At 30.4% G+C, this 25,034-nt stretch overlaps 3 protein-coding genes across 3 annotated transcripts; 2 read left to right on the forward strand and 1 right to left on the reverse strand.

Moving 5' to 3' along the window:
- On the forward strand, positions 1-1,266 carry HELRODRAFT_91624 (hypothetical protein; the record flags this gene model as incomplete). The annotated part of the gene is made up of 1 exon (XM_009012434.1): positions 1-1,266. The coding sequence occupies one exon, from the start codon at positions 1-3 to the stop codon at positions 1,264-1,266; it is 1,266 nt and encodes a 421-aa protein (XP_009010682.1).
- A 13,585-nt stretch (positions 1,267-14,851) lies between these two features.
- On the reverse strand, positions 14,852-17,719 carry HELRODRAFT_183403 (hypothetical protein; the record flags this gene model as incomplete). Its single annotated transcript, XM_009012435.1, has 3 exons — positions 14,852-16,195; positions 16,598-16,670; positions 17,664-17,719. 3 exons carry the CDS (start codon positions 17,717-17,719, stop codon positions 14,852-14,854), a joined length of 1,473 nt encoding a protein of 490 aa, XP_009010683.1.
- A 2,182-nt stretch (positions 17,720-19,901) lies between these two features.
- HELRODRAFT_91608 (hypothetical protein) lies at positions 19,902-22,325 on the forward strand (the record flags this gene model as incomplete). The annotated part of the gene is made up of 5 exons (XM_009012436.1): positions 19,902-19,968; positions 20,529-20,586; positions 20,693-20,815; positions 21,536-21,631; positions 22,247-22,325. 5 exons carry the CDS (start codon positions 19,902-19,904, stop codon positions 22,323-22,325), a joined length of 423 nt encoding a protein of 140 aa, XP_009010684.1.
- Positions 22,326-25,034: the final 2,709 nt, after the last annotated feature.

Here is a 25,034-nt window from a genome sequence, read left to right on the forward strand (position 1 = left end):
ATGATCCAGGCACCTGAGAACGAAACAATCGATGATTCGTTCGACAGCCACTGCATCGGGCCTCAAATATTCGAGGACAGTTTACTCGCCCAATACATCTACGGCTCATTTTCTCCATGCATCTGCATCATCACACTCGTCACCAACATCCTGGTGTGCGTGGTGCTCTGCGAGAAGTCCATGAGGAGTCCGACGAATGTACTCCTTGTGGCAATGGCCATATCCGATACGGTCACTGGTCTGTGGCCGCTACCGATCTATCTGGCATTTTACTCGACCAGCCGGTACAATGAATACATTCCGTATGAATGGTGCAACACATTTTTTTATTTGACAGACCACTTGCCAACAATTTTTCATACGGTGTCCATCTGGTTGACCGTCTGTTTGGCCGGCCAGCGTTATCTTTTTGTTTGTCGTCCCACAGTAGCAAAGAGATTCTGCACAATCAACAAAACGTTGAAAACAATTGCCGTTGTGTACCTTCTTTCTCTTGCATTTCACTCTCTTAGAATGGCAGAAATTATGTACCACCCGATTGAGCTGAGTTCCAGGGTGGATGCAGATGCCAACACAACGGCATGTTTTGGAACATTTGCATCCATCGTTGCGTTCGATGTTGTTACGTTCTACAGTGTTCACTACACCGTCAGGACCATATTAGTTAACTTGGTTCCCTGCGTGTTGCTGGTTCTTTTCAATGTTGTTCTCATTCACGCCATGAACCAGGCGGCCAAACGGCGCAGTCAACTCTTAAAACAAAACATGAGGATGGAGAGCAAACGACTTGAAGAAAAAAATTCAACAACGATGATGCTGGTGGTTGTGGTGGGCATCTTCCTCTTGGTGGAAATACCATTGGCCATTTTCCTGTTAATTTTAGTCATCAACAACAGCAAACTCAAGCCATTAATCAGCGACGCATCCATTGAGACTATCTCACTCTTTCTCAACTTCCTCATCCTCCTCAGTTACCCGCTCAATTTCTTCATCTACTGCCTCATGAGTCGACAGTTCAGAAAGTCCTTCAAAAAGCTGGTCATGTGCGACTCGTACTGCAAAAAATTTTTTGGCAGTTTAAACTGCGTAAACTGCAGAAGGAACTCCTACAGAGAAACTGAACAACTAAAGAGGAATGGCTCTGTGAAGAATGCGAGCGAGTGTTACGAAACAGCGACAAACGTTGTTGAGCTGAAGAGCATTAAATGTAGCGAGAAGCCGTCGGGACTGTTGACCATCGAACAGAACTCTGTCGACGTAGTGTGATAATTTCCTCCATTCATGCTTTCCACTCCTGAATATCATCTCCGCCATCTTTCCACCAACCACACCCTCGTTTATTTCTCACTGTCGTCATCAAATACATTATTTTATGTTGATGCATCATCAGCACTCGTATAACGACATCTTCATCCATAGATAAGTAAATTTAATTGAAGATTTTAAAATATTGAAAAAATGAACATAATTATATATATATATATATATATATATATATAATTATTCGTTTAATTATTTATAACTTTTATATAAATTGTTAGATAAATCTAAATCTAGCGCGCTGTAAATATATTCAAATTTTATTGTCATTTTGAATAATGGATACAATTCATGTGTGTGTGTGAGTGTGTGTGTGTGTGTGTGTGTGTGTGTGTGGTGTGTTTGTGTGTGTGTCTTTCGTGTGTTTGTGTATGTGTCTTTCGTGTGTTTGTGTGTGTGTCTTTCGTGTGTGTGTGTCATTCGTATGTGTATGTCTTTCATGTGTGTGTGTGTGTGTGTGTGTGTGTGTGTGTGTGTGTGTGTGTGTGTGTGTGTGTGTGTGTGTGTGTGTGTGTGTGTGTGTGTGTGTGTGTGTGTGTGTGGTATGTGTGTGTCTCTGTGTGTGTGTGTGTGTGTGTAAAAATGTTTGTGTGTGTGGTGTGTGTGTGTCTATGATGTGGGTGTGCGATTCGATTTTGATATCGCTGATTCATAATTTAATAAGTAGGTAAGACTGTGAGAAGGCAAAACAATTTTTTCAGTTGAAACTTTGTCTGTGCTAGCCGTATGGATGAATTTTTTTAAAAATTGGAAAACTTCTTGAGAGATATATGTCGATGTTTAACTCGAGAGATGATTTTGAGTCAACGAACAATTTGTCCGTATAAAATTGCATTGCATCCTCACATGTTTTGTTAAGTCTTCATTGTTTATAATGTTATCAATATTTTTTCACCACTTTAAAGTTATAACGTGAAATTTTAATGGTGAAATTTTGATTTTTTTTTTCAAGTTTTCGTTGGAGGTTTGTTATCAATCTGTTTGTTATATCTATGTTAGTTATGTTTTTGTTCGTGATTAGTTTTTTACTGTTCATCATGTTCACCATGCCTATGTTTATGGATGTCCGTTTATTATGTTCAAGTTTCACAAGTTTAAAATTCACAAGTTTAAAATTCACAAGTTTAAAATTCACAAGTTTAAAATTCACCAGTTTAAAGTTCACAAGTTTATATTTTTTGTGTTTTTTTTATATTCAATCATTGGTATTTGCTTTTGCTTTGTTTTTGGAAGTGTTTTTATGGTACTTTCGTGCTTCTAGAGTTATTTCAATTTTGTTTACATTGAAAATTTAATTTAAAAAATATATATACTAATACACGTTAATTCCATTTATTTAAAATAGTTTCACCTTTTAAATGTTTTTTTCAGATTATTGCGAAATTAATTCCTTAATTTTATTTAAAAAAGTTACACGGAAAAGCGATACATCGGTAACTCATCTAGAGAAGATGAATCAGTGAATAGAAACACCAGGCATGGGTCCACTTTCAATCCCCCCCTTTGAAAAGAAAAGAAAACAATTCGTTTGTTCTAATACGAGTCTAGGTTAAAAAGCATTATAAATTATCAATGTCACGAACTAATAAATAAAATAAATTGATAATAAAAAACTAAAAATATTTCTGAGTTTCATATGTATTATTATTGTGTACTTCCGTTGCTATTTTAATAGCCTAAAACAGCATTTTTTAATTTCATTGTACATCTTTTCGTTGGTGATCATTATGTGAAAATGTACAGTGGTGGTTGTTCGTTCCGTAATTAGATTATTTATAATGTAATGTAATTTTACTCTAATGTTATGATATATTATTCATTAGTATTTACCGCATGAGATTAATGTTACGATCAATTTATGTTTCATGTTTTTACTAATTTTCTATTTAATTAGATAATTAATTATCTAGTTAATTAGATTAGCTTAATTAATTAAACTAACTATTTGAAGCTAATTAACAGGATTTAATTTTTCATTAAATTGAACATCAAATTAGTGTAAATTAAACTCAATTGAAAATATGTTAATTGCTTTATTATCTGGAAAATACCAGTAGTTAAATAAAAAAAATAATTAATTAATTATAAATTTTAATTGATATAATTATTTAACATTAACAACATTGAAAATAGCAATAGTATCATTGAAAAAATATAATATATGAGTAATATTTCATAGGGATGTGTTTCTGAATTGGAAAACTGTTTCCAGAAGGATTTTTCCGCAATCAACTAGCACACTGGATATTTTTTAAAATAAATATCTTACGGTCATCATCACTGAAATCATTTTCATCATTACTACTTACGCTATCATCGTTATAATCAGCTTGATTGACAATTCATATTCATTATCACCAAAGAAACTTCAATGTAACATAATTATATCCATCATCATCAACAACAACAACAACATTATCATCATCAACAAAATCATCGTCATCAACAACATCATCATCATCATCATCATTGTCAACAACAACATCATCGTCATCTACAACAACATCATCATCATCAACAGCATCATCGTCATCAACAACAACATCATAATCTTTAACAACAACAACATCATCAACAACAAAAACATCATCATTAACAACAACAACATCAGCATCGTTGTCACAACAACATCATCAATATCATCGTACTTATTTTCAACAATCATTATCATCAGTGACATCAACATTATGATTCATGAGTGAGCTATATATTTAATATTATTTCCGTAACTTATATTGAATTCAATTTTCATCATGTGATCAACCTATTCTGACAAATCTTTTCTTTTGTATTTGTGATTAAACATTTTTGTGACAAAAATATCTTTATTAAATTTTTTTCACAATTGGGTTACAAATTTTGTGAAAATTTTGAAAGAGAAAAAAGAATAAATCATCGTCAATTTTGAATGTACCTGTGTTGCTCATATCTATAAATTGAAAAATATTTCGTTGATTTTAAAAACATTTGTTTGGCTGGGTGATGAATTGCAGATTATTCAGATTATTTGAAAAACTAATAGAACATTAAAACATTTTGAATTCGTTACTAAAATTTAGAATATAAAATCAAATCGGCCTAAATAAGATTGTGAGCGTTACAAAATATATATTTTTTTATCCGTCCCGATGTTTGCTACACGCATGTAAATTCCACTTACATACGAACAAATCAAAATTTCGGCGCTGTGTAGTACAGGCACAGTCAATTCATTACGTCTAATTTCAATTTTCATATATTCCTTTTTTTAATTTTTAATCCCAAATATTAAAAGAGGTGTGCCTTTCTCATTTGTCGTTTTGGAAACCGAGTCATTGGATTGCAACATTTCTAACGCTTTTTTGCATATAACTTTCCACAGCAGTAGCAGGTTCACAATGTTTCTCACAAAGGAATGAGCCCAAGAAAGTTTTTAATATTACGCTAAAAAAAACCTTCAATCTGAAGCCGACAGCACTCACGACTGCGCTATGTTAGACCACATTCCATTAACACACCAACACAGCGCATTCAACTTATTTGATTCATTGATAACCTTGGGCCACTACGTTTATAAAAAAAAATAATAATAATAAATTATTCACAGTATTCAGAGTTTTATTCGTGGTAAGGTTTATTGGGTTTTCTAAGTGCACGTTTATAATGTTTCAATTTTGATGAGTTCAACGGCTTACCTGCATGCGGTGCGCTGACAATTTTTATACTTTCAAATTCGAAATTTATTATAGTTTTTCAGTTTGTTTAATTTGAATCGTCTGCATGATAAATTCTAGGCTGAATTTTTTCAGATCAGGCATGAACGAAGTTTGAACAATGCACATTTAGAAAATGCAATTTTTAACACTTACACTGTAAGGACACAACCACCAGCGTGCCTCGGACCTCCGATTAAAAGGGGCCTCACAAAAACGATATACACAAATTTAAAACTGAAATATTTCATTTATTTATTCACACATAATATGTAGTAATTCAGCTAGTTAAAATGTTGTCATTAAATCCTGACCGAATGAATTTTTTTCTACATTGAGAGACACCGTGTGGCCGAAGATTGCTGAAGATGTAAAAAAGGCGAAGTACTATTGGATAATGCTTGGTTCAACACCTGATGCATCTCATCAGGACCAAATGAGCCAGATCATCAGGTACGTTCAAGAAAATTGTAGAGGCCAGAGAAATTGTTTTTAGGATTTTTCCACTTACTAGAAAGAAGGCTGTTGATAACATACAAAAAATTGTAGACACTATTGAGGAAGATGGTTTGGATATTCATCTATGTCGAAGCCAAGGTTGTGACAATGTTTTAGTAATATCAGGTGTTCATTCTAAAGTATAAACCAAGATCCATCCAGTTAATCGAAAGATTTTATTTGTACATTATTCTAACCTTGACTATTCTGCTTAACTTGAGGAAGATATATGCATTTGGAAGCATATCAACTTGTGTAACCTTTTTATGGAATAATTGAAAGCATTTAAAACCTTTTTTAATCATCAACTCAGAAGTTGGATAATTGATGAAGCTTTAACATTGAGGATTGTTTTATTGGTTTGGTGTTAGGTTTTATTGTGATAATTTTATAGGTGTCAGTTACTCGATCTTTGATAGCAGTTTGGCCGATGTTGCTTTCTTTGGTAGCATTGGTGTTATTAGTATATTTTATTATTGTTCTTCTTATCTGGAGTATTGTGAAATGGTTTGTTGTTCGTTTATCAGGAGCTGTTTTATGTCAGTGGAGTTCAAAATAATAAAATTCAAACTGTATGAACCAAATTAGAATTAGTTAATGAGAGGAAAAGAAATTTTATGACTTTTTTTAAATGTTTCTGGAAATTTTTTAATCGATTATTCATTTCAGTTATAATACAGAATGATATTTATATTTTAACAAAAAAAAATGAACTTCCATTGTTAGTTTTATTTTTTAATGATTATTTCATTTTTTCGCCAAATAAAATTTTTATTTCGAACTTTCAATTAAACATCTTGTTGAAACATTTTTTGCTAGATCAATTCAAACTTAATGGAACGTAGCCGCAAATGATTTTTGAAAAAAGATGAAAAAAACTGCATGCGTCAGCAGACGTCAGATGTTATTAAGAAGGGAAAAGTAACAAGTCAGAGCATACCCGACAACATCCAAGTTTTTCAACATATCGTCAACAGCACTCCAACAACATCGACAACACTTCTGCAACAACATTTCAACAAAAACAATTCAAATATAACACAACGAAATATATACGCAATCGTTTTTAACGTTAAAAAACAATATCCAAAACGACAAAATAAAAACATTTATTTTTCATACAACAAAATACAAGCGAACAAACAAACACGAAATTTAAAAACGCATTGACTATAGCACAACCACAGTCCAATAAAAAAAACTATAAAATGCAAATATTGCAAAACCCAACAGGTAAACGTAAAAGCCAGCCAGACAACACCACAGATCAACAACACGAAAAATAACAACGAAGCAACACAACATAACAACGACAACACTGAAAAACAACAACACTAAACAACAACAACAACAACAATAAACAATACTGAACAAAAACAACGACACTGAACAAGAACAACAACACTGAACAATACTGAACAACATCAGTAACACTGAACAACAACAACATCAACACTGAACAACAATAAACAACAACTAAACTGAACAACAACACAAGACAACACATCAACACTCAACAACAACATCATCAACAACATCAACACTCACCAACAACACTGAACAACAACAACAATCCTGAACGACAACAACACTGAACGACAACAACACTGAACAACAAGAGCAACACAACAGAACTAAATAGCAATGCAAGAAACAAACATATTCAACAACAACAAAAATTTAAACAAAAAAATTTCGTCTCGACTTGGCATGTAACGGCACCTTGCGACATGGCGAAATTTTATTTTTATGAAAGTCTAAAAGAAATTCGCCAAGCAACGTTTAAAAATTCAATTATGTATGCAGACGCGAAAGGAGAAGAAAAAAAAACTTGTGAGAAGAATTTCGAAAGAACAAGAAACCTCGAAAAATTATAAATATTTCTTATGGTTAAATGAATGAAAAGGTTTTCTTGCACGCATTTCTGTTATATAATTCCGACGTTAAGCCTTACTATTTTTCAAAATTACCATTCAGTTTTAAAACGTTCACAAGATAAATTTTCCATTACGAAATGCTGTAACCTCGCTATAATATTTTTAACTAAATTATTTAATCACTTTAACGAATAAATACATTTTAAATTAATTAATTAGTCAATTTATAAAAAAGTAATAAATTTGTTAGATAAAACTAGTTAGTTAAATGAAGAAACTAAAAATTTTGGTGATAATATCTTCTTAAATTAAAACTTTTAATTTAAACTTTTAATTTAAGAAGATAATATCACCAAAATTTTTAGTTTCTTCATTTAACTAACTAATTTTATCTAACAAATTTACTACTTTTTGATCAATAAATTAAAACTTTTAATTTAAATTTAAGAAGATATTATCACCAAAATTTTTAGTTTCTCCATTTAACTAACTAATTTTATCTAACAAATTTATTACTTTTTGATCAATAAATTAAAACTTTTAATTTAAACTTTTAATTTAAGAAGATATCATCACCAAAATTTTTAGTTTCTTCATTTAACTAACTAATTTTATCTAACAAATTTATTACTTTTTGATCAATAAATTAAAACTTTTAATTTAAACTTTTAATTTAAGAAGATATTATCACCAAAATTTTTAGTTTCTTCATTTAACTAACTAGTTTTATCTAACAAATTTTATCACTTTTTGATCAATTGACTAATCAATTAATTTAAAAGGTATTTATTCATTAAAGTGATCAAATAAGTTAATTAAAAATATTATAGCTAAGTTACAGCATTTCGTAATGGAAAATTTATCTTGTGAACGTTTTAAAACTGAATGGTAATTTTGAAAAATAGTAAGGCTTAACGTCGGAATTATATAACAAAAAAGTTGTTAATTTGAAACCTTCACTTTTTATGAAACTCAAAGATTGAAAAATTTTTAAATAAATTTAATTTATCAACTTCTAATTGAAGGAATTACTGATGAAATGATTGGATCGACAATTTGATTGACTGTAAACATTTCTATTGAGTTGCGCGCACGTGTCATCAGAACGTTTGATCGCAAGCTAGTCCACGTTCAAATGCCAAAAAACATTTATAACCAAACATTTATAAAAAATCAGTTAAAAACTTTAGTAAAAAATTTGGATAGTTCAAAAATATATTTCAGCATTGTAGAAACAATTATAATCATTAAATCGTTTGGTAAGTTGAGATTTTTTTTTAAATTTCTGTGGCACTAAAATACCAGAAATAATATCATAATAGATATATGTTGTCAGTTTTTGTTTCAATCCAAACATATATATTCATTAGATCAAAAAGATATATAGAAAAAAATTTGACTATTCGATGAAATTACGTATTCGCAGATTAGCACAGTTCCACATCCATGAATTCACATGCCATACTCAGTGTTATTCCTACATCTCTATGTTGTTTTTGTCGATGACTCTGGAAATACTTGAAGGAAAGATTAAAAGAGAGAAATATAACTAACAAATAAACCGAAATCCCAAATTTCCGTATTTCTGGCATTCCAAAAAGGTGATGCACCAACACATTCGTCGGTTTTAACACTCAACCATTCGGCTTAGAAAAGCTAACTACCACAGCCAACGCGTCCATATAAATTTAAATGTATATTTACAACCTTGGTTTTCTGAAATTAAAAGTTTGCAATTTAATCTGTCTTAGGTGACGTTTAATTTTGTTTTACTTTGAATTTTCTCGTAATTTATTCAATGATTGAATGGAATTTCTATTCCATATTCCTCCAAAAAAGTGCTTACTGGTGATAGTAGTGAATAGATCAGATGAAACTGAGTAGATTTTTTTGCAAAAATGTGATAACAAAAAACAGTTACATAAAAGCAAGATCAGTTGCTTCAACACTCAACATCATGAATATATTGGATACTATCATACATTGAATGATGTAAAATTAAATTTATATGGAAATCGCTATTTAATCATCATAAACAAAACACATAGATAAATGGATGTATTTGTCTCTAAATTACGCACACATTTATATGATAACAATGAAAGCGATATCACAAAAAAATAAAAATATTTAAATGAATAAACAAAAAATTTAAAAAGATTTCACCATATTTGTGGCCATACAAACGCGATAAACAAATTTTTAGGCGCCGATATCATCAACGAAATCATTTAAAGGTCATAGATTTGTTTCAGGGAAAATAAAACTAACCAAATTTTAAGAAAAGGCGTTTTAAAAGTATCAGATTGGCAATAGGATGTAAAATAAAAAAAAACAAGCTGGATTGTTTCGAGATAAATATGGAGACACAGAGTTAATGTGGGACATGATCAATCACTCTCCGAAGACTTTTATAGTTGAAAGATGTGGGTGTGAAATGGAGCGTGATATTGTATTGTGAAGAAGATAAAGATAAGTAACTTTGAGACTATATCAACTGACGGAAGATATGATTAGGTATTGAGTGAAGTCATTTTGGATTTATCATGACTGAATTCATCTTAGCGGCGCCGTTAATGTTAATTGTCATTAAGTTGAAGATTTTAAAAAATTGTGGAGGTTCTGTTCTTTCGAATGTTAATTTAATTAACATTTTATTTACATCCAACGTAATTATTATGATGATACAATTAGCATGTTTATTTACTTTTTCGATGTTTCAGTTTTTAGTATTTATTTGCTTTTATGTTTTACTTAATTTGAATTTATATGTTTTAATGGCGGCGCTATTGTGTGTTGATCAAGGAAGGTTCTTGACTTCTCGGCACTGCTACAACTGGGTTCGACTGCATGTTTATTGAATGTTTATCGACTGCATGACTGTTGAATATGTATTTTTACTTTTAAGGAAAATAATAAAGTGAATATTTATGCTGAAAACATTAGTTTTCAGTCTTGGTTGAAAAGACTCAGTGTGGGGCAAGAACATTAAACGTTAAAGCGAAAATAATGGGTGTTCACAAAAATTTGTTTTTACATGCAGTTTGTCCCAGTTTGAAAAAGTTTTAAAGCATTACCTAACGTATCTATACCGAAGCAAAGTGAAAAAAAACTATTACAAAAAATGCATATGATAAAAAGTAAATTGTTGTTTTTTCATCTAATATAATCGCGATGAGAATAAGTTATATGCTAACCCGAGTGATAAAGTTAAAAAAAATGACCGAAAATATTGAAAGTTTTTAAAAAGAAATTTGATACAAAAACATGAAAAAACATCCATCCAGTAAGAACAAGAAATCACATAAAACGGAATCATGAACCATAATTTATGTGAGCCTTTCTATATTGGAAGAATGATTTATTAAAATGAAGACCTTATTAGGTTTCCAGGCAATTACATCGTTATTCATTTGTTTATAAGATCTGCGTGCAATTAATTTTGTTTATTGAACCTTAAAAATCATAAATAATGTTAACGTTTTAAGGCTAACAATATTAAATATAATTTTAAAGTTTTATCTAAGAATGATTAATTTTTGTTACTCATAGTCGTCACTGAATTAGAAAAATTTTTGTTGAGTATTTTTCACCTTGAAAAAAAATTTGCAACAAATGAAAAAAATTCAGACTAATAAACCATCTAAGAAGAGGATAACCTAATTGAAGTTATTTACGTTCTATTTTGAAGTGAATCCCTTATTTTATCTCTTTCTTTCATTTTTATTTGTTTTCTTTTCTCTCTATCTCCCTTTTTCTATATCCCTTGCTTTGTTTTTTATCATTCTCTAAGTTTTTTACACTAACTTTCTCTTTCTCACCATTTTATTTAATGTTTTATTCTGTCTATATATTTTTTCTCTCTCTTCTCACATTTTCAACCATCTACTCTCTCTCTCTCTCTCACTCTCTTTTTCGTGTCTTTTCATTCTTTTTCACTCCGACTCCTTGTTTTTCTTTCTCTGCTTTTTTCTATCTTTTTCACTTCATCTCTCTCTCTCTTTCTATTTGTTTCTATATTTTTGTTATTTTTGTTTTTATTTTTTCATTTTCTTTCATTCTGTTTCTCTATTCTAAGTCTTCTACTCTTTATTTTTTACATTTTCTTTTTTCTTGCCTATCCCTTCTTTCCTTTACTACCATTTCAAATATAAGTCCTTTAATTATATACTTCATATTTCCACCGTCCAGATATCATCACGTCACGTGTTCCAATACAATCAGCCGCCCTTAATTAAAAAAAATGTTTACGAATCTATCCGCCCATTTGATCTTTTGTTTACTTCTACGTGACGCTAGTGAAGTTGGCGATGATGCAACTATAACTGCGAACATTTAATTTGAAAGTTATCAAAAGTTGATAAAAATAAATTAATGTTATTATTACAATATAAATATACATTTATATCAATAGTTATGTTAAAACAATTTTAATACTGGTGCCATTTTTTATTCTATGATTATCTGTGTTTAATCTTTAATGCCGTTAGTTTTAAAATCAACGTTATATTCAGTATATTTAATATTTTCCATGGTGTGGTTCATCTAAAATAACGGCTAGTAATTTTTTCAATGTTATAAAATGAATCCATTCACAACTTTCTCGGAATGTTAAAAATTTACGAACATTATCGATTTTACAGTTCCGTCTTATTTTGTATCATGCTTTACATCGTAAACTCAATGGCTAAATGAGGTTAGCTAATTAAAGTTTATTGAACTAATTATATACATCCTTTTTAACGGCGAGGCGATGGTGTGCTGATCAAGGTTGGTACACTGCTAGGAACTGGGTTCGACTGCACAATGCCCCAGCTGATGAGTGGATTCATGTGTATTTGCATGTGCAATCTAACTGCTGCTGATAGCCCTGGGAAATACTAAAAGAGAAAAAAAATTACTAAGGTGCAACGGATCCCCTAGAACAAACCAGTTAATGTTTCATTTGCGTTTAACAACTTTCCAAGTATGTTTACGTATAAAACTTAGGTACCTTGGCAAACATCGTCATTGCATCGTTTGCTATTCCTGAAGTAACTTTTTTTACTTATTTGTTTTATATTTTATTTTCTTTTTTTTTTGCAAATTGATTGTTTTTTATTTTCAAGATTACATTAAACAATTATAGTTAAACTGAAAAATCTTCATGATATGTTGTTTATACGATTTTAAATAATTTGAATTGGATTTGACCGCCAGTTTTTGCTATTGAATCATAATGGTACAGTCAATATAAATATTTGTTATAAAATTCGTATCAAATACTCATGATATTGTAAAATAAAAATTCAATTCTAAAAAATTTGAACTACAAATTTGGACATTACCCGGACTACAATGGAAAAACTCAAAATGCCTGCCACAAAACAAACCACACACCAAAGACACACCACACAACACGGCATAGCAGTATAACAGGGTGGCATGAGGATGCATCAAAATTAATCAACCTGCTTCTACCATAAATTAGTTTAATTAATTCAGTGAGTGACGTCGCACCCAGGAACCTCAAATAAAAATTCTATGAAGGCAAACATTTTCAAACTATCGATGCAGCTAGAGTCGAGTTGGTCAATTTTAATGGTACATAAATATTTTATATAAATAATCTACCTATCATATAGAGATTTATAAAAATAAATCAAAGTATACACACGTGGCTATTCTTAATGCAATAGTGAAAGTTAGATGGTTTTTAACATAACAACGCATTCAAACATTTGCTGTGCATACGTTTTCATTAGCAGTCTTCCGGTGCCAAGTTATTTTCCATCAAACTCATTCATTAACGTTGTCCGTTGTAGTTGGCCGGGTAATTCACAAACTCGTCTGTCGCATTATTTGCGCATTCCATGTCATTAGGAAGCACTGCGGGTTTTGGAACATCAAATTTAAACACATCATTGCCATTGACAGCAAGTTTTAATTCTTTTACAATTTGTTCCTCGGACATAATTGAGTTACAACAAAAAATAAAAAAATTATTTTTTACGAATTGCAATATTCCAGGATAAAAGAAATTTACTAAAATATATGTAAATATAACATTTTGTCAATTATGTAGTTTTTTTCATATTCATGGTATTTATAATCCGTTCTAAGATTACAGATTTTCATACAAATTAAATAGCATCTTAGATTTAATCTGGTAGCAACAGAGCAGTTAATGAATGGCACTTTTAATAATTTCATGTTGACACGTAACAGTTTAAAAAGTGAATTTTAATGTTGAATCTCGAACCAGAGAAATCGTTTCCAGATACATCATGTGCAAAAATATAACAAGAGAAAATTCTTCTTTACCAACAGGATCTTTTCAGAGTGTAACGATTTGCCTGAAGAAATTATTGAACCCAAACTGTCGTAGAATTTAAAATTAAACCTTATAAGTTTATAACCTTATAAGTTTATAACCTTAAAGACTTTATTTTTGTTTATAATATGGACATGGACACTCTTGTTTGATTACATAGATACTCAGTTGTATGGGCTATGTTTCTAGGCATGGGCAGGGCATATTGACTTCTTAGTTTGAGTCCATTATAAGCTATTATATATATATATATATATATTTATTTATTTATATATTTATATATATATATGTATATATATATACATAATAAATTATTTCTATTTATATCAGAACAAAGAAAAAATCACTGTTAAAATAGATGATTAATTTATAAAATCCATAAAAAACACAAATGTACATGAACATATATAAAAAAAAAGTATCGATCAGTAAAACAATCTTCCATTTGCCAAAAATACAAAATAGGCTGGCAAAATTTCACCGTCCAGATTGAAAAATATTTGAAAATATTTTTCTCTTGTTTCTCTAACGTACGGCAAGACGAGCGTCGGACTTTAAAGCTGAGAGAAACCACAAATTTTAAGAATATCGTGAAATACAAATTTATAAAATAAGCATGCATTCTTTGTGTCTGTAAATGAAATTTTGCTATTTTAAAAATGAAAGTTAATTTTTTAATAAAGACATTTGCAATTAATAATTTTTAAATAGAATATTTCATTTGTTTAATTTGGTTTACTTATTACGCTGTTACTAAATAGCTATCGTTAAATTCTGCGAGATATTTATAAGCAGGATGTCCATCTGATAGTTTTCTTGTAACTTTCATTAGCCTACTTTAGTTTTAAGGTAAATTGCGATTCTTAGACAATACATTTAGTCTTTATTTGTTACAATTATTTCAAAATTATAAATTAAAAACATTTTCAAATCTCTTTTTGTGGTGTTTTTTGATCATTAATTTTTCAACAACTTATAAAATGTAAACAATAACATGATGACACTGGTTTGGTGGACATTACAAAAGTACTTCAACGTAAATATGTGATATTTTTTATTCTCCAATTTCAAATTTGATAAGATGTAAAGTTTTATATTGTTTCCAATGCAGTAAACAAATTAGTACTAATAAAATTTTTGAAATGGTGAAGCTACTTGGAAGATCTTGATCTTCTTTGTTCTTCGGTGGCAACTTGGTTCATTTCCACTGTCGAACCTACCTTAGCTTTAAGGTAAATTGCGATTCTTAGACAATACAAAAGCCAAATGAACAAATGGAAAATTAAACTGGCAATAAAGACGTATATGAGGCTAATGAATAAGGTCTGGTATGGTTTGTCCCAATCAACGAGATTTTGATATAGAACGACTCCGTATACAGAAAATATGAAGTAGGTGAATAAAATATATGCACCACTATACAAGTAGATCCATACAAAGTGGAGAAATCTGATGGGGTGTGCTGACATGAAGAGGTCGATGAATACAAACACGACATTCAGCATGTGGAAGTGTATATCGTACAACGTTAAACGAGGTAGTTGTTGGTTAATGTGTATCAGTACACCGTAGAACCCAACTGTCACTATTAACGCTTCAGTGTATACAACATTTCTGAAAAACCACTCAAGATAAAGTAAATATCTTTCTAAATCATTCAAAACATAATTGCTATTCGTGTTTGAGAGGTGCATTATGCCAGTTATATCATCTCTTCGATTGTTGCTTTTCTGTAGATTAGGCGAAGTTCTTCTTCGTCCTCCCCCTGCATCAGGGGGTAGTTTTGGATCTCTCTGTAGATTGTTGAGATGTGGGAAATTATCAGGTGATGTTCTTTTTACACTCACATTTTCAGGAGACGATTGTCTTTTTGCATTGTCCATCAATTTATTTTTTGGAAGAATGTTTGTCGGTGGTTCGTTAGCAGCTGGGCGTGTTTGAATAATGTTCTGTTCGGGAGGACTTTTGCGTTTCTTGACTGTTTTGAATCCGAATAAGGATCGAACTTTGGCATGAGGTACGTACAAATTTGCTGATTCACTAGACCCTTTTGAATCTTTATGATTATTTTTTGGTTTGTATTTGTTCTGTTGATGCTTGGGTTTTCCTCTTGAATCTTTTGATGTAATCAATTCCATTTCATTTCTATTAATGGATAAGTTTTTGTTGCGAGAATTGTTAATATTTTTTAAGGTTAGCGAGGTTCTTGAGCTGTTGTCTGATGTGCCGGTATCATAGGTGTGGAGATCTCTTGCTTCATTCAAGAACATGAACCTCTTCGCTTCTTCTCTTTTTCTCCTCCTTATAACATACACCCTCCTGGTGACTCTAAACGCTGACATTACAAAATAAATTGTCATTATAAGGTAGGTGAAGTTAGTTAGGAATCTCAGCTGTCGTGCGCCTTTCACGGCGGCCATGATGGTTAACGAGATGACGGAGTAGATGGCCAGACTGCTTTTGATTGTTATGAAGACGAACTGGTTCCAAGACCACTGGGAGGGAGACAAAAGTTAGTAATGAAAATTTTTCATCATTAATGCATCCTAGTAATTTATAATATAACTTAATTTTTGTACTCTTATAACTTTATAAGAGTAGATCATTCTAACTTTTAAGGATTTAAAAAAGTTATTATAATAGACAGATAATTGTTGAAAAATATTACATGTGTAAGACGCTTAGCTTGCAAAAAATTCTTTCATATTGGTAAAAAAATTTGCTACATTTTTTTATATTTTTCAAAAATAAACGGTAATAAAGAACTTATTAAACTTGAAATAAAATAAAAAACATGAAATGTTTATTTAATGTTTCAAATTTCAATCTATACAGTTCTGCATTACAGGTTTAATAAACCATTCCATAAATTATTTTTTTCAATTTGAATACCATACCTGATTTACGTAGAACAACTCTATATCCGTAGCATAAAATAGAAGACTCTTTCTTGTGAATTCGTTTTTAAATCTTTTTGTAAACGATCGCTGTTAAAAATTAATTGAAATAGCCGATACAAATGCTAAAAATTAAAATAAAAAAATTTTAGATCAATTTATTGTATATTTAATGTTTAATATTTGAAATTTCATTTTGATTAACCACATTACATATGTCAAAAAACAATAGTATTGTTATTTTTTGTATGATACAGCAAAACAAATCGAAAATAACACAGCTTGAAAAAAAAAATTTTAACAGAGTAAATCCCACATTAAATTAAAACAATAAACATTTACTTCTTGGTTTTCAACGAGAATTGTGTTGTTCATAATAGGTTTAATTCAGTTTAAAACAAAATAAAAATAAATAAATAAAATTGCGTTTGTTTTCATGACGAAGACAAGAGAGAAGTTTTAATTTGAAATAACACAAAGTCTCATTGTTTATGTTTTCTTCGTGCAGTCGTATAGCTTTAATTAATGAGAATTAAGCTCATGAAGTCTAATAAATTTTGAAAAAACTGCTTATCATAAAAACTGCTTTTGGTGTGGATAAATGTATGTATATGATCAAAAAGAGTATTCTTTATGCAATTTAATTTTTGGAATTTAAAAGTTTAATTTGGAAAGTATAAATCAAGCAAAGTTGTTATTTTTTCAATCAGCTGAGTTTGAAAAGTTTGATAAGCGTTCGTATAAGCTACTCCAAATTTATTTCTGTTGCAAATGAGTTAAAAAGTTTTGTCAATCATAAGGACTATGACGCTCGTAAATGTTTGTTTGGCTAATAACATATCTAAAGTACTTTTATGGACGGTGCCACATAAACAGATGATCAACATCAAACAACAAAATGAAACCATTAATTTTTAAAGTTTCCATTTAACAAATAATTTGTTGTAACGCTTACAAAAAGAGTTTTCTTGGATAATCTAAGCTGATTTTTCAATAGGAAATTTTCACTGCTAATAAATTTATGATCAAGAATAAATGACACCAACAGTAAAAATAAAATGCTCACCTGCTTGCTAACACGTTCAATTCGATCATCTCTAATAGCTCATTGCTTGTGGTCATGTACACTGACTATTACTATTTCTGAACTCGTTCTTTATGAACATCTTTCAATTTTTAAAGACTGTAAGTAATATCAATGACCTAGTTTAATTAAAGGGCAGCATTGATAAGCATTTTTGACCTGACTTTTTAATTTACAATCAACACTTCAATTAGGGTAATGCAGTTATATTTTTGCTTGTTTTTATTTACTAATAAATGAAACCTCTAGTTACTCATACAAAAGATGCAAGATTTTTGTTTCTTCAATAAGCTCAATCAATCAATCAATCAATCAATTAGCTTATAAAGCGCTATTTCCGCGATGTTCAACAGCGCTCCTCAATGAATTTTGAAAACAGATGGGTCTTGAGATCCGCTCTGAACTTCGCAAGTGATGGAGAAGTAGTCAGAGAAATAGGTAAAGAGTTCCAGAGAAAAGGACCAGAAAAAGCAAAAGCAGATTTGGCAAAAGAGTGTTTAACACGAGTTAAAAAAAAGCGAGAATAAGAAGACGATCGTAATCCATACAAAAGATGCAAGATTTTTGTTTCTTCAATAGGCTCAATCAATCAATCATTCAATCAATCAATCAATTAAGACATCTGATAATCAATTTAGGTTCAATTAATATATCTGATAAATACTTAGGAAATAATTTAGATTGAGACTTATACATGAACGTGCAAATTTTAAAAATTATTCTATATTTTATAGGTAGCCAGTGCAAGAGAACAAGATATGGAGATATATGAGAAAAGAAAGGGGCACGAGCAACTAGACGAGCAGCAGAGTTAAAAGCTTTACTTAAAGGATAGAATATAGAGTCAGGAAGACCATAGTAGAGCGAGTTACAATAATCAATCTTAGATAAGACTAACGAAGTAACAAGAAGGAGAAGAGTAGGATCATCAAGAAAAGGCAAAAGTTTTTTTATTCTACGTAGATGAAAGTAAGAGGTTCTAGCAACACTATTAATCTGAGAAGAGAGAGACATAGTAGAATCAAAGATAAAACCTAGACTACGAAACTTATAAGAGACATCAAGAGTTTTAGAATCAGGTAAGATAATAGGAGGAATAGTAATAGAGTGTTTAGATTTATTAAAACAAATTAATTCAAACTTAGAAGGATTAAGTTTAAAACACATAGAGTCAGACTAAGCAATAATTGAAGAAAGACATAGAGATAAATTATGAAGAACACTATTGAGATTAGATGGAGGAAAAGAAGTATAAATGTAAGAATCATCAGCACATAGTTGACTAGAGAAAGAAAAGTTATTAATAATAAGTAGTTCAGAAGTATAAAGTATAAATCGAAGAGGGCCAAGGATAGAACCCTGAGGTACCCCGAAAGTAAGAGTAAAGAAGTTAGAAGTAGAATTATTGAGAACAACAGAAGAAAAACGATTACAGAGATAAAAAGAAAACCAAGATAGACAAGAATCAGTAATATTAAAAGAATGATGCAGCAGTCTCAAGAGAATAGTATGGTCAACAGTATCAAAAGCCGAGGAAAAGTCAAGAGCAAGAAGAAGAGTAAGATTACTATTGTCACTAGAGAAGGATATCATTGTGTATTTAGAGTACTGTGAGCAGGTCTGAAACCAGATTGAGATACAGGTAGCAAGGAGTTAAAGTTTAAATAGGATGACAGTTGATTAAAAACTGGAAAATTTATTTAAAAAGTTTAAGAAATCAACCCAAATTTGTAAAGAAATTGAACTAAATTTTACAATCAGATGCAGTAATTTTCAAAACGTACATCTACCTATCGGCGTTTTATAAACGCAGAAAGCCGCCAAGCCACTCCGCCAAATATATATGTTTAGCCACTATCGTAGCGTTTCCAACTTCCTAAGCGTTTGTGGTTAGTGTCGGTCTGAAATTTTTAGTTTGGTTTTTAAATTGAGAAATTTTAAATTTTAATTTTTAAATTGAGAAAGATTTGGGTTGTAACGCTAAGTTTATTTTATTCCTCATATAATTTTAAATAACATCATTTGTCTCGTCTAAAAAAGTATCTAAATCGGTAGTTATAGTTATAAATTTTTAATTTTAGTTATATTTTTATTAAAAATTAGATTAGAGTAAAGTTAAAAGATAATCTGTTAATGTTGAGTTAAGTTAAGTAGAGTTACGTTAGTTAGAGTCAGTCTAGAACTGTGAAAGCCAAAAGAAGGAAAAAATCAAGAAGTGGAATGGCTACTGGTGGAACAAGTAATGAAGCAGAGAGAGAAGATGCTGCTGAGTTGATTTTTCCTAAAGGTTTCATTTATTTTATTGGGTTTAAAGTTTAAACTAAAAATTATTTTTTTCAAATTTTACTTGGACTTGGCTATGGGCCCATCCTATGAATGGTCTAGTCAAACTATTGTTAGTGTTGCAGTATTTGTATGTTTCAATTAAAAAAGTTAAATTTATTGGTTATTTAGTTTTATTAGTAGTTGTATTTACTAATTTAGCATTATTATAATATATTAATTACCATTAACAATGGTTTATCAGTTGGAGCAGGGAATGTGCCACATTAATCATTTATGATTAATGTATAAACTATTTACGGTGGCTGATCTACAGGTGCTATTCTCAGTAAAAATTTTGGTCCCCTCATCAAAGTTGTCTAGATCCGCCACTGAATGTTTATACTAATTTATATTACCATTAGTGATTAATTACAGTCTTCTCAAATTTTCTGTTTCCATCGTTTTGATGTAAAATATTTTGCAAAGAAATTTTTTTTAAACTTTGCAGCTGTAACTATACTGTACTTTAACATAAGAATGTTATTAACAGATTTTTATGTTCAACAATTTTTTTCCTTACAGAATTTGAAAATGCTGAAACACTTTTAATATCTGAAGTTCAGATGTTGCTTGATCATAGGTAAAAAATTTTGTGCCATACAATATCTTCATCTTCACAATTTTCATAATTTTTAGTCTTTAAAAATTATTTATTCTCATTTAAACACCTCAAATAATTTTAAAAGAAAAACTCAAAATGAGAATGCGGAGGATGAGCAGGAATTGTCACATGTATTCATGAAGACTCTAACATACACTGAAAGATTTTCCAAGTTCAGAAATCGAGAAACAATTGCAGCCGTTAGAAGGTTGGTTTTCCACATCTATAATAATTAGATTCAATGAATAACAAGCCGAGCTTATTGTTTTGTAATGTAATTTTTTTCTTTTAATCACTCTTTTCAATGCTTTTTGCAGTTGTTTTGCAGCTTTTGAAGAATTTTCACACATAAAAATCTAATATCGTTGTTTTAAATTAGCTTGGTTAAACAGCTCCATTTGTCATCTCTCATAACTATTTTATCATAATTTTTTATTTTTAATTAACTATTAAGATTGGATTACAGACTAATGTATATTGAGTCATTTGCTCTCTGTCTTTTGCTTTATTCCTTTAGTTTTCATCTGGCTAAAATTCAATATATTATATTATTTTTCTTCTAATGTGCCAGAATCATTTCGATTTTGGATATTCTTTGTGTCCATATTTCCTTACTTGCCAACATGATCAAACCATTTTAATCAACCTTGTCTCATTACATATCCTAAACACTCAACTTCTCATGCTATTCTGACAACTTTGTTGCAGTGTTTTGTTTCTCAAGATCATATATAGAAATTTTTTTAAATATGCTTTTATACTTTCATAAGAATTTTTAAAATTTTCACCAACCTTTCTACATCTTGTAGAATGTGTAAAATGTCATATGTGTCTTCTGTCTTCATTGTCACCTGTTAACAATCTTATGCACAAAACTTATTTCATAATTTTTTATTTAATTAATTTTGCTAAAAAAATTGTCAACCAGTTTATTGATGCAAAATAAGTTTCACAAGTTTGAACTGGCAACCCTGGCTAACTTGTGCCCTGAAAGTGCTGATGAGGCCAAATCATACATTCCCAGGTACTAAGTTTTTTCAGAATTTTTGAAATTATGTAATAAACCTATCTGTGTTAAATGTCATCATGTTTTACGATTGATAGCATCAAAGTCACAATTAAAGTTGGCTGAGAGAATGTATTCACTTGAAAAGTTATGCGAGTCAGCACGTCATGTTTTTGATCTGCAGAAAGTCTAACTGCAAAGACAATTTCGCACAAGTTGTTAAATTTGTGATATGTTGACATGTTTATTGTTTATGAGAAAAGGAAAGAAATTGAATTTAATGGTCCAGTTATAAGTGGAAGGTTTCCAAGTTAATATAATATTAAGGTTGATCATTAAAGTAGCATTAATATGTATAAACTAAATGAAATGATAACTTCTGTTTTTAAAATATATAACGTAATTAGCGTGCTGTATTTTTCCGAGAAAGGACAATGGCCAATATGACTACTTATTCTAAAATTAGAAAATCAATTCAGTCCTATTTTTAATCAACCTGTAACTAAATTTTCTTTTTTTTCAATTTATATCAAACAGTTTTTAAACGTTGGTAGTCATCTTCTAGCGGTCATTTCTCCATTTTGTTTCAATCGTTTCGATTAATTCATTAAACGGTAAAATATTTCAAAACAGTTTGGAAGGAAGATTCGAAGATGACGAATTACAACAAATTCTAGACGACATCAAAACTAAACGAAGTTTCCAATATTGAGGCTTAACCTTTTCGACAAAATCTGTAATATGCTTAGTTATTTTTAAAGGTTTCATTGCACTTATTCATTTCATTTCAAACTGATCAATTATGTCTGTTTTCTCATTTTGTATGAATTAAGAACTACGTTTTTATCATAATTCAATGTAATGTAATAAACTTCTGAAAAAGTGTTGTTATTACATGATTTTGACTAAATTTAAGAAAATTCTAATGTCTAACAATCGGGAAATAAGGACAACGTTGTCAGTTGGCGTACTTTCACTGTCTTTCAACGTGTGACACCAGTTGGTAGCGAGAAATTTCTCGAAGAATTGTATCGTTCAATTGTTTTGTTTAAATTTGCTGGTCTTCTTAACACTGCTAGGTTCATTTTTTAAACTACGAAATAGATTTGATTGACCGGCTTAAAAATTGAAATAAATCGACTTAAAATTTTAATTAGAATAGTCTCATATTTTGGGAAGTGTTACAAAATTTTGTTTATTGATCTATAACGTACTTTCTAGAGGTACTTTTAGAGTTATTAACAAACACGGTGCATGTAAATACATATGAAAGAACGCGTTATACATTGCATGCAGTTGGAGAGACCTCTACAATCGAATACGGTCACTGAAATGGCACTGCCAGGTACTTAACCGTTACACCATTGTGCCGCCCTTAAAAACCTCAAGAGGAAATAATCCTCTCTAAAAATATACTATAATGACACAAAAGTTCCCGAATCAACGTTTAAATCAGACGTATCAGCGAAAAACACAGCGTATATGAATACGCGTGAAAACCACACATTGCGTATGATAGGCGGAAATTTCTCTGCATTCGAACACAATCACTGCTACAGGCGCCTTCAACTATTGAGCCATCACGCCGTCTGAGTAGTAGTATAATTCAATTTCTATGTAACAATGCGAGTTGACCGTTTTTCAGAGCAATACGATCTAATTTACGATTGCTTGCATGAAATTCTGCCCTTCTGCATATTCAAATTAAACTTGATTTGTTAATGTTATCAGATCCGTCACAGTAGCAGCGTAAATTTTTTTTCAAACGACGACGTGGAGTTTTGCGGACACGAAGATGAAAAAAAAGCACGGGGTGGCGTCAACGGTTAGGCATGTTTTGGTATGAGAAGACGCTAGTCAAGTTCACGAAGTAACCGCTCAACTAAGCCCGCACCAACAACCACGATCTTTATCTTTCAATATCTTCTTACTTGTTTTAATTATGCTGGCTTTGTGTTTGTATCATCTCGAACGTTGTCGCTAAATAAAAGACGTTAATAACAAATAATTTTTGATATTAATATGTGATCGTATTTTATTTATTTGCTTTTTTTAAACCATTACTTTATTTTATTTTTCATACTTTTCATCAAGGGGAGGTCTATTTACCAGTATACAACACCTTCTTATGGGTTGAAGCAGGGATATGCAAAGAACCTCAATTTTTTCAACTTTTAATTATTTTCAGTAATGTCTCCCCTTGCTCCAAACCACATAACCAGAATAATAGGACTAATCGATCAATTCGATCTATCGGTCGGGCTATTTGTCGTGCTTGGATTGTTGGCTTACGAAATTACATGGATTTTAACGATCAAGCTAAAATGAAATATTTACTTGATTTAATATGCTTAAAACATTGTAGTAATTCTATTTAATTTTAATAATGATTAATAGAATTATGTATTATTAAATTATTTTTGTTAATTTGAATATAAAAATTGCTTTTGGTCCGGTGAAATCCGGTGGCTTACTGAAGCCGAAGGTTGATTGAACTATAGTCACCCTTTTTTCACACTATTCGATCATGTTAAAAATTGGTTTGCTTATGAAATAAACGGCCTAAATAAATCAAAATTGTTATTTGAACAACTATCTTCATTATATTTAACGAATATTTTACATTCTGCTGGTGCTCATAAGAAACAGGCTGCTGAAATCATACGTTGGCTTACAGCAGTGGCTTACAGGGTTTCATAGAACTCTTACGATAGCACTTTTTGTACATATAATGCTTAATAAATCGATATATTCATATCACGATTATTTTTGTCAGTATAAATATAGAAATTGCTTTTGTCAAGTGAAAAACAGTGGCTTACTGAAGCCGTAGGTTGGCTTAATCGGATTTTTTCTCATGTATACAATACTATGAGATAAATCAATCAAACAATCAGTCGGTCGGTCGGTCAGTCTGTCAGTCAATCAATCAACCAACCGATCAATCAACCGATCAATCAATCAACTAAATTGAATGAACCAAATAAACAAAAATAAAAACAAAAAATAAAAAAATTTGCAAGGCCTGTTCAAACTCGAACAAACAGTTAACCGTACAGATCTACAAACAATTTCGAGATTTTAGTAAAGAAAGAAAAACACAGTAGTTGCTTTTATTTGAATTCATTCAAAAATGAAAACTGACGGTTAATTAAAATTTTAAAATGTCAATTTTTTTTTTAAATTCGTATTTTAAATAAACAAATATAACAAAATATCGACCGATAAAAATAATTATTATCCATTATTATCATACACACTCCTTAGAAGTTCTCGAAGGATAATAAACCACGTAACATGAACATTTAGTAAGAACAGTTCACAACATATCATAATGACTAAATCAACATACTAAACAAAAATAATTTATACATGCATATATACAAAGTAAATCAAGAAATATCCAAAAATTATATACCAT

The sequence above is a fragment of the Helobdella robusta genome, assembly GCF_000326865.2.
Source record: "Helobdella robusta unplaced genomic scaffold HELROscaffold_106, whole genome shotgun sequence".
Taxonomy (NCBI): Eukaryota; Metazoa; Annelida; class Clitellata; order Rhynchobdellida; family Glossiphoniidae; genus Helobdella; species Helobdella robusta.